Genomic DNA, 14,785 nt, shown 5'->3' with positions numbered 1-14,785 from the left:
TTTTTTAAGATTTATTTTTGAGAGAGAGCACAAGCTCTGGGAAGGGGCAGAGAAAGAGGAGACAGAAGATCTGAAGCAGGCTCTGTGGTGACAGCAGTGACCCCAGTGTGGGACTCAAACTTACAAACTGTGAGGTCATGATCTGAGCCAAAGGGAGGCTCAACCGACAGAGCCACCCCGGCGCCCCCATCTGGAACATCTATTAGATGTATGTGCTGCCTTCTCTGTCTTCTGTGTCCTTTAGCTTCCCTTTCATGTTTCTGTTTTTATAAACTCTGCCATCTTCTGAGTGATTTTCTCAGGTTTCTCTTCTTAATTACTAATTTTCTCTTTAGCTGTGTCTAGTCTACTTTATGAATGGATGAGTGCAGTGACTTCCTTTTTTATTCCTAGTTCTTTCAGTTCTTTTTCACATCTGATTATCCTTTTTCCATATTATCTTCTTTGATTATGATTTTCTCTCATTTTGCCTGTTTATTAAAATGAAACACAATTTATAGCATTTTTCATAGTATTCTGTTTTTATGGTTTTCAGGTCTTGGGGCTGCTATTTGTGCTGATTATGCCATTTAATGTCTTTCCCTCTGATGATTCATCTCATGTGAGTTTTTAGTTTTACTCTTTGCCTTTTGGGGATGGTGTAAGGTGCCTCTTCATCTGTGACACTGCAGCATTTCTCTATCTGGGCAAGGCCCCTCTGTTTGATTTTATTTTTCTTTCTCACCTCCAACACCTAGTGTCATTGCCCTCCCCTGCTACAAGCACCCACTCTGAAGTATTTGATAAGATGTCTTTAGCTACATATGTAGCTTTATCTAATATATAGTACTGTTTAGATGATGTGATTTTAACTTACATAAATGCTGTTATGCTCTAGATCTCATTCTGGTTGTTATTTTTCTCACTCAACACTGGGTATCCACGTTTCTGTCTGAGTAACTAGTTGTTGCTTCTTTCCAAAGCACCATTTTCCATGGTATACATCCTGCGCACTTACTTACTATCTTTTAGTGATAGACATCTAAATTGGCTCTCATCTTCTTGCTACCAAAAACAATGCCCCAATAATCTTTCTGGCCATGTTTCCTTATGGACCCATGTAAGAACTCTTCTAGGCTATGTATGCAGGAGTATGATTACTGGGTTGCAAGGCATATATGCACAGAAAATTTCACTAAATATTACCAGAATGTTTTTCCAGAATAGCTATATCAATTTTTATACTCACTAGTGATGCTCCCAGATTCAAATTCAAGTTCTACCATGTGTTACTGTGGGACCTTAAAGAAATTACTCAACCTCTCTGGGCCTTAATCTCTTCATCAATAAAAAGAGATAATTACAGGATCTGCCTCATCAGGTTGTTGAGAGAACAGAATAAATTAATATATATAAAGCATATTCCTGAATATAATAAGCATCAGATAAATGCCAGCTGTTATTACTGCTATTGTAATCACTACTATTACTGCTTGTCAATTAAAAGTAAGCTTTTCCTTCTCTTTTTTTTTTTTTTTACAAATAGTTTATTGTCAAATTAGTTTCTACATAACACTCAGTGCTCATCCCCAAAGTGCCCTCCTCCATGCCCATCCCCCCTCCCCCCCACATCCATCAGTCCTCAGTTTTTGTCAGCATTCAAGAGTCTCTCATGGTTTGCCTCTCTCCCTTTCCCCCACCATTTCCGCCCTTCTTCTCCCCCTTGTTCCTCCGTCAAGTTCCTCCTAATCCTCCTATACGTGCAAACATATGATATTTGTCCTTCTCTGCCTGACTTATTTCGCTCAGCATAACACCCTCTTCAAAGAGGACATCCAGATGGCCAACAGACACATGAAACGATGCTCAGCATCCCTCCTCATCAGGGAAATACAAATCAAAACCACACTGAGATACCACCTCATGCCAGTCAGAGTGGCTAAAATGAGCAAATCAGAACTCTAGATGCTGGCGAGGATGTGGAGAAACGGGCACCCTCCTACACTGTTGGTGGGAATGTAAGCTTTTCCTTCTCTTAATTGCCTGGTTATATCATTTGCCCCTTTTACCCCTACTTGAATTTTAATTTTTTTCCTAAGATTTGCAAGAATTATATCTCATACTAACTCCTTGTTGCCATTAAACTTTGCAAATATCATCTCCTGATTTACCATTTGTCCATTATCTGTTAATCGTGTTTTTGATAGAAACCTTTACCATCAGTGCAGTCACATTCATGATCTAACCCCCCCCCTTTAGACATTTGGGGCCAAATGTTTAGGAAGTTTCCGTACCCCTACTTCAAATACACCCTCTGACATTTTCTGCTGTTAGCCTTTACAGATTTACCATTCACATGTGGGTCTTCCTCATATGGTGTTTAATAGTGAGCTCTGTTCTATGTTTTTCTTCTTCCCTGTGTGAGTCTCTTGTGCCATGGGTTGTGAAAGTATTCTGGTTTTTTTATGCTGCATGTCAAAGGCCAGTTTTGATGTTAATTTCTCAGCTCAGGATTCCTGTAGGATACAGATTTGCATCCCTACACATGTCTCTGTATGGCGTAGACCTACATTTTAGAGTTCTTGTGGGTGCCTTTTCCTTTTAAGGCATGGATAATTAACAACTTTTATTGCTGCTTCCCTGAGTCAGTGAGTAGAGTTGTTTGTTTGGGGGTTTTTTTTGTTGTTGTTTTTTTTTGGTTTTTTTCCAGATTGTATCAAGGAAGGCCAGGTATTTGCGGCTCTGGGCTTTACACAAGGGTCTCAGTTTCAACTCACCCACCTTCCACCTGCCTGAAGCTGTATTTCTAGTCTCCATGTGAGGATTAGTGCTTTCTCCTCCATGCCTACGGCCTGGATTGGAGTTTGAAACCCCTGTGGGCCACCACGGTCTCAACATCCACTTACTGTTCCAGCTTTGATTTTGATGTCTCTTTCATTTTAGGTACTTGGGGACTTCCTTTTTTTTTTTTTTAAGCTTGACTGTATATTTTAAAAGCACTTTTAACATGTTTTATCCAGCATTTCTGTGTGTATGAAGTAGGAGAAAAGGTCCATTTACATCAGCTCACTGTGCCATTTTGCCAAAAGCCCCCTCTTTATTAGTATTCCTATTAATCTCAGTAATTTTCGACTTTCAACATTGCCAGCTTACACTCATTAAGTAGCCCTTGATCACCCTTGAATGTTTTCTGCCTTAACCACCTCCATTCTCCCTTTATTGCAGGTTTAGGACCATGTTTTTAGTATCTGTATGTTGGTAAGAGCCACATAGTTCAGCCCAGTTTTTTTTAACTTTGCTCAGTTGCTTATTCTGCTATAGTTATTCTGTTATTTTCTCATCTAATTTAGTTGTTGACAAAAATATGAAATAGCTTTGTAGTTAATGCTCAAAATACCTCCCTCTGGATCATTGGTAGATTTTTTTTTTTAATCTGATGAAAGATGTAGATAATTTTCCTAGAAAAAATGACCAAAAAACATTTTAAGTATGTTTTAGTTTTTCCTGAAAATAGAATCTCAATTACTTATTTCATATTAATAAGAATGTTTAAAAAGATCCTATGTGCATCAGATAAGTCTTTTGATTTACTGAATCTACAAGGCCTCTGTCTGCTCTCAGGGGAAAAAAATCACATTCTGTTGATATAACACATTTTTTAGAAAAACTTTAGTGCCTGTTTAATAAACTTTGTGTTTGCAAATCCAATTCTTGTTCTGATTTTATTCTCAGTTATTAAAGCAAGTTAATTTACAAATTTTAAGAATTACCTCCTTTTTATAAAAAATATAGCTCTCTTGCCTTTTTTAAATCTTAGAGAATTTTTTTGTTTACAAAAATTTTTTTTAATGTTTTATTTTTGAGAGAGAGAAAGACAGCATGAGCAGGGGAGGGGCAGAGAGAGAGGGAGACACAGAATCTGAAGCAGGTTCCAGGCTCTGAGCTGTCAGCACAGAGCCCAATGTGGGGCTCAAACCCACGAACCGAAAGATCATGATCTGAGCCGAAGTCAGACGCTTAGCCAACTGAGCCACTCGGGTGCCCTAGGAATCTTTTTTGTTTTATTTTGTTTTCCACTAGTGCCAGGAGATATGGATTCCAGTCCTGCCCCTGTCACTTCTACTAGTATAGCAAGTCAGCTCCTGGTCTGCACTTTATTTGTTTACAAAAAAGTACGCATTTTTATAATCCACATATTAAGACAAATTGTACTCAAACAGTAAGGCTAGATATTCTTAAAGACACCGTGAGTAAACTACAAAAATTATATGAATTCATGAATGTTCTGCAATGTTAAATACTGAAGTATATACATAAGGTTTGGGGTGATTAGAACTGAAAAATTTACATTGATTTTATGAAGTTTTTAAAATAAATGAACTTTAACTTTTAGAGCAGGTTTAGGTTTACAGCAAAATTGAGCGTACAGAGTACAGTTGAGTTCCCACGTAACCTGTCCCCCGCCCCCATCCACAGCCTCCCCCACTATCCCACAACACAGTGATACATCTACTTATTATTATCGCCCAAAGTCCATAGTTTTCATTAGGGTTCTCTTTTGGCATTGCACAAATATTGATAGATGTATAATACATGAATCTACCATTGTGGTATCATAAAGAATTATTTCACTGCCCTGAACCTCTTCTGTTCTTCACCTGTTTATCCCTGCCTTTCTTCAGCCATTGGCAACCACTGATCTTTTGACTGCCTCCATAGTTTTGCCTTTTCTAGAATGTCGTATACGGTAGTTGGATTCATACAGTGTGTAGCCTTTTCAAATTGGCTTCTTTCACTGAGTGATATGCATTTATGTTTCCTCTGTGTCTTTCTATCGCGTGTTGCTCATTTCTTTTTAGTGTAGAATAATCTTCTGTTATCTGGATGTCCCACAGTTTATCCATTTACCTACTGAAAGACATTTTGATTGCTTCCAAGTTTTGGCAGCTCTTCATAGAGCTGCTATAAATATCTGTGTGCAAGTTTCTGTGTGGGCAGTTCATTTGGGTAAATACCAAGGAGCACAATTGTTGGATCATATGGTAAGGATATGCTTAGTTTTCTAAGAAACTGCTGAGCTGTCTTCCAAAGCAGCTGTACCATTTTACACTCTCATTATAGGAACTCCTGCTTCTATACATCCTCACTGCATTTGGTATTGTCGGTGTTGTGGATTTCAGACATTGTAATAGGTTGCTTTAATTTGCCATTCTCTTAGGAAATGTATTGAACATTTTTCTCATACTTCTTATACTTTCTGTCTTCGATGAGATGTCTGTAAAAGCTTAGTACATTCTTAAATGTACAATTGTTTGTTATGAAACATTGTTTTTTTATTGTTGAGTTTTAAGAATCCTTTGTGTATTTTGGTTAGTAGTCCTTGAATAGATGTGTCTTTTGCAAATGTTTTATTCCAGTCTGTGGCTTGTCTTCTCAGTTTTTTGACATTACCTTTCACAGAACAAACTTTTTTTTAAAATAATTTTAATGAAATCTGGCTTATCAGTTACTTCTTTTAGGGATCATGCCTTTGGTGTTGTATCTAAAGAGTCATCACTACTCAAGTTCATCTAGGTTTTCTCCTATGTTCTTTTTTTTTTTTTTTATAAAGGTTTGTAAAAAATGTTTACTTATTTATTTTGAGTAAGAAAGTGAGCAAGAGAGGGGCACAGAGAGAGGGAGACAGAGAATCCCAAGCAGGCTCAGTGCTATAAGTGCAGAGCTCAAAATAGGGCTCAGTCTCACGACTGCCAGATCTGAGCCGAAACCAAGAGTCCACTTAGCCAGCTAGGCCACCCAGGGCCTCCTCCTGTGTTATTTTCTACTAGTTTTATGTTTCACATTTAGATCTGTGATCCATTTTGAGTTAGATTTGGAAAGGCTGTGAGGTCTGTGTCTAGGTTCATGTGTTTACATGTGGATGTCCAGTTGTTCCCGTACCATTTGTTGAAAAGACTATCTTGCATTGTATTGTCTTTGCTCCTTTGTCAAAGATCAATTGACTATATTTTTGTGGGATAATTTATCTATTCTTTTACCAATACCACACACTGTCTTGGTTACTATCGCTTTGTAGTAAGTCTTGAAATTGAGTAGTGTCAGTTCTTCAATTTTTATTATTTTCCTTCAATACTGCGTTGGCTAATCTGTCTCTCCAAATAAATTTTAGAAGCAGTTTGTCAGTATCTACAAAATAACTTGCTGCAACTTTAATTAGGATTGTGTTGAATATATAGATCAAGTTGGGGAAAAACTGAAATTTTGACAAAACTGAGGCCTCCTATCCATGAACATGGAACATCTCACCATTTAGTTTTTCTTTGGTCTCTCATCAGAGTTTCGTAGTTTTCCTCATATAACTCTTATACATATTTTGTTAGACTTATCCATAAATAATTTCATTTTTTAAATTTCGTTTTTAGGTCCTAATTAAGTGGTAATTTTTTAACTTCAAGTTCCACTTGTTTATTGCTGATGTATAGGAAAGTGATTAATGTCCATATATTCACCTTGTATCCTGCAATCTTGCTATAATTGCTTAATAGGGGTTTTTTTGTTGTTGATTTTTTTTGCCAGATTTTCTACATAGACAGTCATCATCTGTGAACAAAGACCGTCTTATTCCTTTCTTCCCATTCTGTAGAGACCTTTTATTTCCTTTTCTTGTTTTGTTAATTAGCTGGAACTTCAAGTACAATATTGAAAAGCAATGGTGAGAGGGGACACCCTTACCTTGTTCCTGATCTTAGCAAGAACAAGTTTCTCTCCATTAACTATAATGTTAACTGTTGGTTTTTTATAGATGTTGTTTATCAAATTGAAGAAGTTTCTCTCTATTCCTAACTTGCTGAGAGTTTTTAATCAAAATGCATTTTGGATTTTGACAAGTGATATGATAATGTGATTTTTCTTCTTTAGCCTGTTGATATGATGGATTACATTTACTGATTTTCAAATATTGAACCAGCCTTGGATACCTGGGATAAATCCCTCTTGATCATGGTATATCATTCTTTGTTGGATTTGATTTGCTAATATTTTGTTGAGGATTTCTGTATCTTGGTTCATGACAGATGTTGGTCTGTGTGTATCTGTGTGTGTGTTTCGTTATGTCTTTGGTTTTGGTGTTAGTATAATGCTGGCTTCATGGAATAAGTTAGGAAGTATTCTCTCTGCTTCTGTCTTCTGGAAGCAGACAGAATTGGTGTAGTTTTGTCCTTACATTTTTGGTAGAATTCACAGGTGAGCCTATCTGGGGTTGGTGTTTCCAGTATTAGAAAGTTATTAATTATTCAATATCTTTAATAGATTTAGGCCTATTCAGATTGTCTCAAAAATTTCTTCTTGTGTATGTTTTGGCAGATTGTGTCTCTTAAAGAATTGATCCATTTTGTCAGAGTTCTCAAATTTGTGGGCATAAAGTTGCTCTTAATATTTTTTATTATCTTTTCACTGTATGTGAAGTCTATAGTAATGTCCCTTTTTTCTTTTCTGTTATGAATAATTTGTGTTTGTTTGTTTGTTTCGGTTTTTTGTCTTTATTTTTCCTTAGTTAGCCTGGTTAGAGACATACTGATTTTATTGATCTTTTCAAAGAACCAGCTTTTGGTTTCATTGATTTTCCTATATACATTTACTCTTTTCAATTTCATTTATTTCCCTGCTAATTTTTTTCCTACTGTCTAATTGGATTTACTTTGTTCTTGCTCTAACATCCCAAAATGGAGGCTTAAATGATTGGTTTTAGTTCTTCTTTTCGGAAAATGCATTCAGTGCTATAGATGTTCTTCTAAGCACTGCTTTTGCTGCATTCTACAGATTTTGATGGGTTGTATTTACATTTTCATTTAGTTTAGAAAATATATATATTTTTAAATTTCTACATCCAACCTGGGGCTTGAACTCATAACCCTGAAGTCAAGAGTCACCTGCTTCATCTACTGAACCAGCCAGGCACCCCCTAGTTAAATTCCTCTTGAGATTTCTTGACCTATGTGTTATTTAGAAAAATGTGTGTTGTTTGGGGCTCCTGGGTGGCTCAGTCGGTTAAGTGTCCACCTTCAGCTCAGGTCATGGTCTCACTGTTCATGAGTTCAAGCCCCACATTGGTCTCTGTGCTGACAGCTCAGAGCCTGGAGCCTGCTTCTGATTCTGTGTCTCCTCTCTCTGTTCCTCCCTGCTCATGTTCTGTCTCTCCCTCTCAAAAAAAAAAATAATAAAGATTAAAAATTTTTAGAAAACTGTTTGGTGTTTAATCTCCTAAGTATTTGGGACTTTCCAGCTAGCTCTTTGTCATTGGTTTCTAGTTTAATTCTGTTGTGGTCTGAGAGCAGAGATTGTATGATTTCTGTTCCTTTTGTTAAGGGTGTTCTATGGCCCAGAATTGGTCTAGTTTGGTGAATGTTCCATGTGATCTTGAGAAGAATGTTTAATCTCCTGTCTTTAGTTGAAAAGTCTATAGATGCCCATTATACCCTGTTGACTGGTAGTACTGTTGACTTCTACTGTGTCCTTAGTGAAGTTCTGCCTGCTAGACCTGTCCATTTCTGATAGAGGGACGTTTAAAGTCTCCAACTATAATCATAGATTTGTCTATTTCTCTCGGCAGTTCTTTCAGTTTGCATTGTTTTGATACTCTCTGGTTAGGCATATGCATGTAGAAGATTATGTCTTCGTGAAGTGTTGACCCCTTTTCTATTTTGTAATGTCCCTCTTTATCCCTGATAACTTTTCTTACCTTGAAGTGTATTCTGTCTCAAATTAATATAGCTACTCCTGCTTTCTTTTGATTAGTACTAGCATAATATATCTTTCTCTGTGGATTTACTTTAAGTCTATATATGTCTTTATATTTGAAGTGGGTTTCTTGCAGGTAATGTAGAGTTTGGGTCCTGTTTTTCAGTCTATTCTGATATCTGCCTTTTAGTAGGTGTATTTAGACCATTGATGTTTGAAATGATTATTGCTATAGTTGATTTATATCTGCCATATTTGTTAATGTTGTTTATATGTTGCCCTTGTTCTTTGTTCCTATTTTTGTCTTCCACGTTCTTTTCATTCTTTCATGGTTTTAACTGACTATTTGACTTGAGTCCATTTTCACTTCTTTCCTATCAGTTATATTCCTTTTCAGACTGGTTTTAGTAGTTGCTCTGTAGTTTGCATTGTACATTTATGTCTAATTCAAGTCCACTTTCAAATGACACTATACCACTTCACAGGTAGTACAAGTACCATATTTACTAATAAAATAATCCTGATTTTTCCCTCCCATCCCTTGTATCATTGTTGTCATTTATTTCACACACACACACACACACACACACACACACACATATATACACACACACATATATATGTATATTGAAACATAAGCATACATAATAAAATAAATTGCTATGGTTTTGAACAGTTATCAGTAATATCAATTAAGAATTAAGAAATAAATGTTTTTATTTTACCTTCCACCTATTCATTCTCCAGTGCTTTTCATTTGTTTATGTAGATTCAGATTTCTATACTTTATCATTTTCTTTCTCTCTGAAGAACTTCTTTAACATACCTTGGAAGGCAGATCTAATGGCAACTGAGTCAGTTTTGCTTGTCTGAGAAAGACCTTATTTCCCCCCTCCCCTTACTTTTGAAGGGTAATTCCTAAGTTCTGTTACAGAATTCTAGGTTGCTTTTTTTTTTCTCTCACCCTTCAAATATTTTATTCTACTTTCTTCCTGTTTGCATGGCTTCTGAGGAGAAATCAGAGGTGATCTACCCCCTCCCCTTCTTTTTGGAGATTTTTTGTTTTAAGTGTTGATTTTTCTGTAGTTTGAATATGATATGCCTAAATGTAGTATTTTGCCATTTATCCTGATTGGTGTTCTCTGAGCACCTCAACCTGCGGTTTGGTGTCTGACATTAATTTGGGGAACTGCTCAGTCATTATTCAAATATTGCTTCTGTTCCTTTTACTTTCACTCCGTCAAATATCCCCACTGAACATATGTTTTACCTTTTGTAGTTGTCTTGAAGTTCTTAGATAATCTGTCCTGATCTTTTCACTTTTCTTTTCAGTTTGGGAAGTTTCTATTGTTATATCAATCCTGAAAGTCAGAGATTCTTTCCTCAGCTCTTTCCAGTTTTCTAATGAACATATCAAAAGCATTCCTAATTTCTGTTACATTTTGGACTTGTAGCATTTTTTTCATTTTCTCTTATTTCCATCTCTCTTCTATTATTCATCCTTTCTTGCCTGTTGTCTACTTTTTCCACAAATGCCCTTAGCATATTAATCGTGCTTGTTAAAAATTCTTGGTCAGAGTGGCACCCAGGTGGTTCAGTTGGTTAAGCATCCAACTCTTGATTTTGGCTCATGCTATGATCTCATATTTTGTGAGTTTGAGCCCTGTGTTGGGCTTTGCACTGACAGCATGGAGCCTGCTTGGGATTCTCCCTCTCTCTCTGTGCCCCCTCCCCCCTCAATAAATAAACTTAAAAAAAAAACAAACCCAAAAAACACTTCTTGATCAGATAACTCCTGACATATTTGACTGTGGTTCTGATGCTTGTTCACTCTCTTAAAGTTCTATTTTTTGCCCTTCAGTATGTTTTGAAATATTTTTTCTTGAAAGGTAGACATAAAGTAGTGGATAAAAGAAATTGTAGTAAGCAGGCCTATCGATGATGGGATGGTAAGGTGCAGGGGAGGAAGTATTTTACAGACTGATGATTAGCGCTCAGTACTTTGGTGAGCCTGTGCCCCTGGACCATGAACTTCACCGATGTTTTTCAAACATCTCCCCACCCCCACCCCCACCCCACCCCCACCTTGGTGCAGGATGTTGGGGGCAGAAGTATATTTTCCTTCCTCCAGTTAGGTCTGAATCTGGTAAAACAGTTTCTCCTGAAGCTAGGCATTGTTAAGGACAGACTGCTCTGGCATATTTAAAAATGGTTAGTTCCCTCCCTCCCTCCCCCTGCCAGAAGCAGGAGGAAAGTTTTCTCCTATATTCACCCCTTAGAGCTCCTGCAGGTAAAACTCACAGAATTATGACTTGGTCCCTCTGTAGTTTTTAACTCAGACTTGTCCACCTTGAGCCTGAAGCAATTTGTCATTTCAGTTTTTATTTTACTTTCCTGGTGTGGTTCCCACCATGTGTCTGATGGTGGGTTTCTGCTCCGAGAAGCTGTGATTCTCTGTATCTGCCTGTCTTTCTCTCCAATTTAGGGCATAGCAGTTTTGCCCTGTGACCTCAGTTCTCTGACAAATCTAAAAAGAGTTGTTGGCCTTTCCATTTTATTTTCAGCTTTTTACCTGTCGTCAGGATGGAATGGTGACTTCCTAAGCTCCTTCCATGCCAGACCAGAAACCAGAACTTGGAAATACTTGTATTTTTATCTGTCAGCTTCAAATGTGGGAAAATAAAGAAATGGTGGTGGATTGGAAGGAGATCATCCACAGTCTCGCTAACAAAGGCAACTGGGGTTATTCTGACATTTGTCTCCACCCCCCTCCCACCCCCACCCCCCCCCACCTTGTCAGTACGTTTTCTTTTCTTTATCCAAGTGAGAGTATACAGTTTGGCTATCATCAAACCCAAAACTGAACTGGATGTCTTTTTCCCTAAACTTTTCTCATGTTGTCTGGATCATCTCAGCGTCCACCCCCACGCACCATACCAGGACCTGGGAGCTGTCTCTCTCTTCCCTCACGTGCACTCAGACTCTAAATCATGACAGTTACATTTTCTGAATATTTTTGGCTGTCTATTTCTCTCTCTTCTCTTGCCACTTCTCCCGGTCAAAGTCCTCATTGATTTATCTCTGAACTCCTGCAATAATAGAGCCTGTCTCTAGCATTATCCCCCTCAGTTCTGTGCAAATGTCACTTAGATGATACATTTAAGATGCATCTCTGACCATGCGACTTCCCTGCTTAAAGCCTTTCAAACCCTTCAGTGGCTCCTCATTCCCTTTCAGACAAATCCAAGCTCCTAACCATGGTCCATGTATCTCTCTGTGGCCACACCCCTGCCTGCCAGATGTAGCCCCTGATACTCCCTGTTCCCTGCTTTGTGTTCCAGCATCACTGACTTCCTTACAGTCCCCCTCCTCCCCTTCCTCGCCACCACTGGGGGTGTTTTCTTGTTGGTGTGCCTCACGCAGGCTCCCTGCTTGGAGCACTGTCTTCCCCTTGTCACTGCCTGCTCGTTTATTCAGGCAGGTCAGCTCCTCTAACTGCTTGACACCCCTTTTCCCAAACTGGGTTTCTGGGTGCAATTCTCTGCCATTACATCTCATTCCATTCATTTATTGATTCCACCATCTAATCAACAACATTCGTCTTAGGCAGAATTTTAAGCGCTGGGATATAGCAGACGATTTTAAAAAGTTCCTTTCCTAATGGAGCTTACGTTCCAGTGAAGGGAGATACATGATAATAAGTGAAAATATAGGTCATGGGTAATAATGCTATGAAGATAAATAGAGTAAGAGGAATGGAATGGAGGAGAGGCTGCTACTTAGAGGACACGGTCAGGGAAGCCCTCAGTGATGATGTGGCCTCAGAGCAGAGACCTGATGGAAGGGAGAGTGAGCCGTGCACACGTGTGGAGACACCTGCAGATGAACATGCTTAGTGTGTTCCATGATCCGTAAGGAAGGCTGTGTGCTGAAGGCAGAATGCATGCGGGAGACGGGGTAGAAGATGGCATCAGAGAGTTAATACCAGCCAGGTTATGAGGGGGAGTGTAGGCCATTAGGAGAACTTGGGCTTTTGGTATTTACTCTGAGACCAGAAGCCCAGGAGGCCTTTGTGCCGGTAAGGGACAGAATGTGGCTGTGTAGTAAGAAGACCCCTCTGACTTCTGGATTGAGGGAGGATGGGGTGAGGTTAGTGCTGGAAAGGGGCAGAGGCACGGAGACAGTTAGAAGGGATTGCTGTAGTAGTCCAGGTAGTAGGGGGCGGGGGCTCGGACTGACCAGAGAGAGCCAGGGGAGGCAGCAGGAAGTGACTGGGTTTGGATATATGCTGAAGGTAGAGCCAACAGGATTTAAGAAGGATTGGATATGGAGTACGAGGAAAAGGCAGGAATCGAGGTCAACTTTTGGGTTTTGGTCTAACCAACTAGAAAGACAAAATTGCTGTAGAGCAGGAAGATGGCAGGAGAGTTTGGGGGAGAAGTTGGAACACCCTGTCTGGCCTCCGATCGGAGATGCTGAGCTGGCAGCTGGAGGTGTGCCTCTGGACTCCAAGGAGGACTGAGCTTGAGGTGTCACCCTGCCAGCCGACGGGATAGGGATGAGCCGCATAGTCAGGATTTGTGGATGTTTCCAAGTGTGGAATCAGATGACACAGAAGATCAGAGGAGAGGTGACTGAGTCCCAGAGCATTCTAAGCCGTAGAGGCCAGTGTGACACAGAGCAAAGGATGCTGGGTGGTGAGGTCACAGGAGTGAGTGAAGCAGGCGTTTGAAGCGGGAGGGAGTGATGCCCGTGTCCCATGTTGCAGATGGGTCAGGCGAGATGAGGGCGTGTACTGTAGATCTCTTTATGTAACTGCATAAGCCTTCTTCATCCGGCTGAGTACTCACTGGAAGCAGGGACGCATACAGCAGTGAATCTCCCCCAGCTCTGACGTGGGTGACGCGCACATGCCATGTCCCAGCTGTTTTTCCTCAGGCTGGTTCTCTCTGTACCTCTGAGCTCCAGTCCCATCTGTAAAATGGGGAGGGGATGATATCATCGTGAGGACCCCGTGAGTGTGTCCAGATGAAGCACTAAGCGTAGTGGCTTTCATATAGTTGAACACGTGACAGGCATTGTCCTTCACGTCACCTACCTGGCACACCGCCCCTCCCTGTTGAGCAGCATTCGTCAGATGCAGGAGTGAATCGCCTGTTCGTTTGACTATTTCACCCAAAGGTGTTTCCCTCTGTGCTTGTGAAGTGTTAACACGGCACTTTCTGGGCTTCTCTAGGGTGTAGCCCTGACCCTCAAGAAGTGGGTTCTGGAAGAAGAGAGGGTGAGACGTCCTGGGGCAGGGCCGCCGCGATGGAGCTCCCCAACTACAGCCAGCAGCTGCTGCAGCAGCTCTACACCCTGTGCAAGGAGCAGCAGTTCTGCGACTGCACCGTCTCCATCGGCGCCATTTACTTCAGGGCCCACAAGCTCGTCCTGGCCGCGGCCAGCCTCCTGTTCAAAACCCTGCTGGACAACACCGACACCATCTCCATCGACGCGTCCGTGGTGAGCCCCGAGGAGTTCGCCCTCCTGCTCGAGATGATGTACACTGGCAAGCTGCCCGTGGGCAAGCACAACTTCTCCAAAATCATCTCTCTAGCCGACAGCCTGCAGATGTTTGACGTGGCCGTTAGTTGTAAAAACCTTCTGACCAACCTCGTAAGCTGCTCTGTTCAGGGCCAGCTGGTGCGGGATGTCTCCACGGTGCCCACAGATCCGGGCACGAAGGAGTCGGAGAAGGAGAAGCCCGAGGCGGAGATCCTGTCCCCGGAGGGTGCCCGAGAGCCTTACTCACCCCTGGAAGGCTCTGCGTCCCCAGGGGGCACCGTGAGAGCCGAGGCTGGGGAGGCTGTCTGTACGGTGGCACAGGAGATGAGTGCGGGTCCTTCCACTGCCCAGGAGGCTCGGGGGAACGCACACACCGCAGTGGAGACCCCTCACGCCGCTGAAGGTGCTGCCCCGGCCCCTGCCGGACAAGCCTTGAGGGAGGCGAGGGAGGTGAGGGAGGCGGGCTCGGGACCAGGTAACGGTCCCCTAATAGTCGCCCTGTAACCTGGCCTGCTGTTGTCCG

General features: G+C 40.8%; 1 protein-coding gene across 4 annotated transcripts in view; it reads left to right on the top strand.

Annotated features, from left to right (window-relative positions):
- ZBTB40 (zinc finger and BTB domain containing 40) overlaps positions 1 to 14,785 on the top strand; it is a 78,832-nt gene that overhangs the window by 27,238 nt on the left and 36,809 nt on the right. For 3 of the 4 annotated variants that reach the window (XM_039231297.1, XM_039231289.1, XM_039231278.1), the window contains exon 2: positions 13,952 to 14,737. In XM_039231297.1, coding sequence (XP_039087228.1) covers positions 14,026 to 14,737 — 712 coding nt within the window. In that variant the 5' untranslated portion in view covers positions 13,952 to 14,025. The remainder of the gene's footprint in view (positions 1 to 13,951; positions 14,738 to 14,785) is intronic. The other variant, XM_039231303.1, reaches the window with a different exon arrangement.

This window comes from Hyaena hyaena, unplaced genomic scaffold (genome assembly GCF_003009895.1).
Source record: "Hyaena hyaena isolate Hyena2069 unplaced genomic scaffold, ASM300989v1 scaffold_3, whole genome shotgun sequence".
Classification (NCBI taxonomy): Eukaryota; Metazoa; Chordata; class Mammalia; order Carnivora; family Hyaenidae; genus Hyaena; species Hyaena hyaena.
The sequence above is the reverse complement of the archived record's forward strand: the minus strand, read 5'-3'. Positions and strand labels throughout refer to the sequence as shown.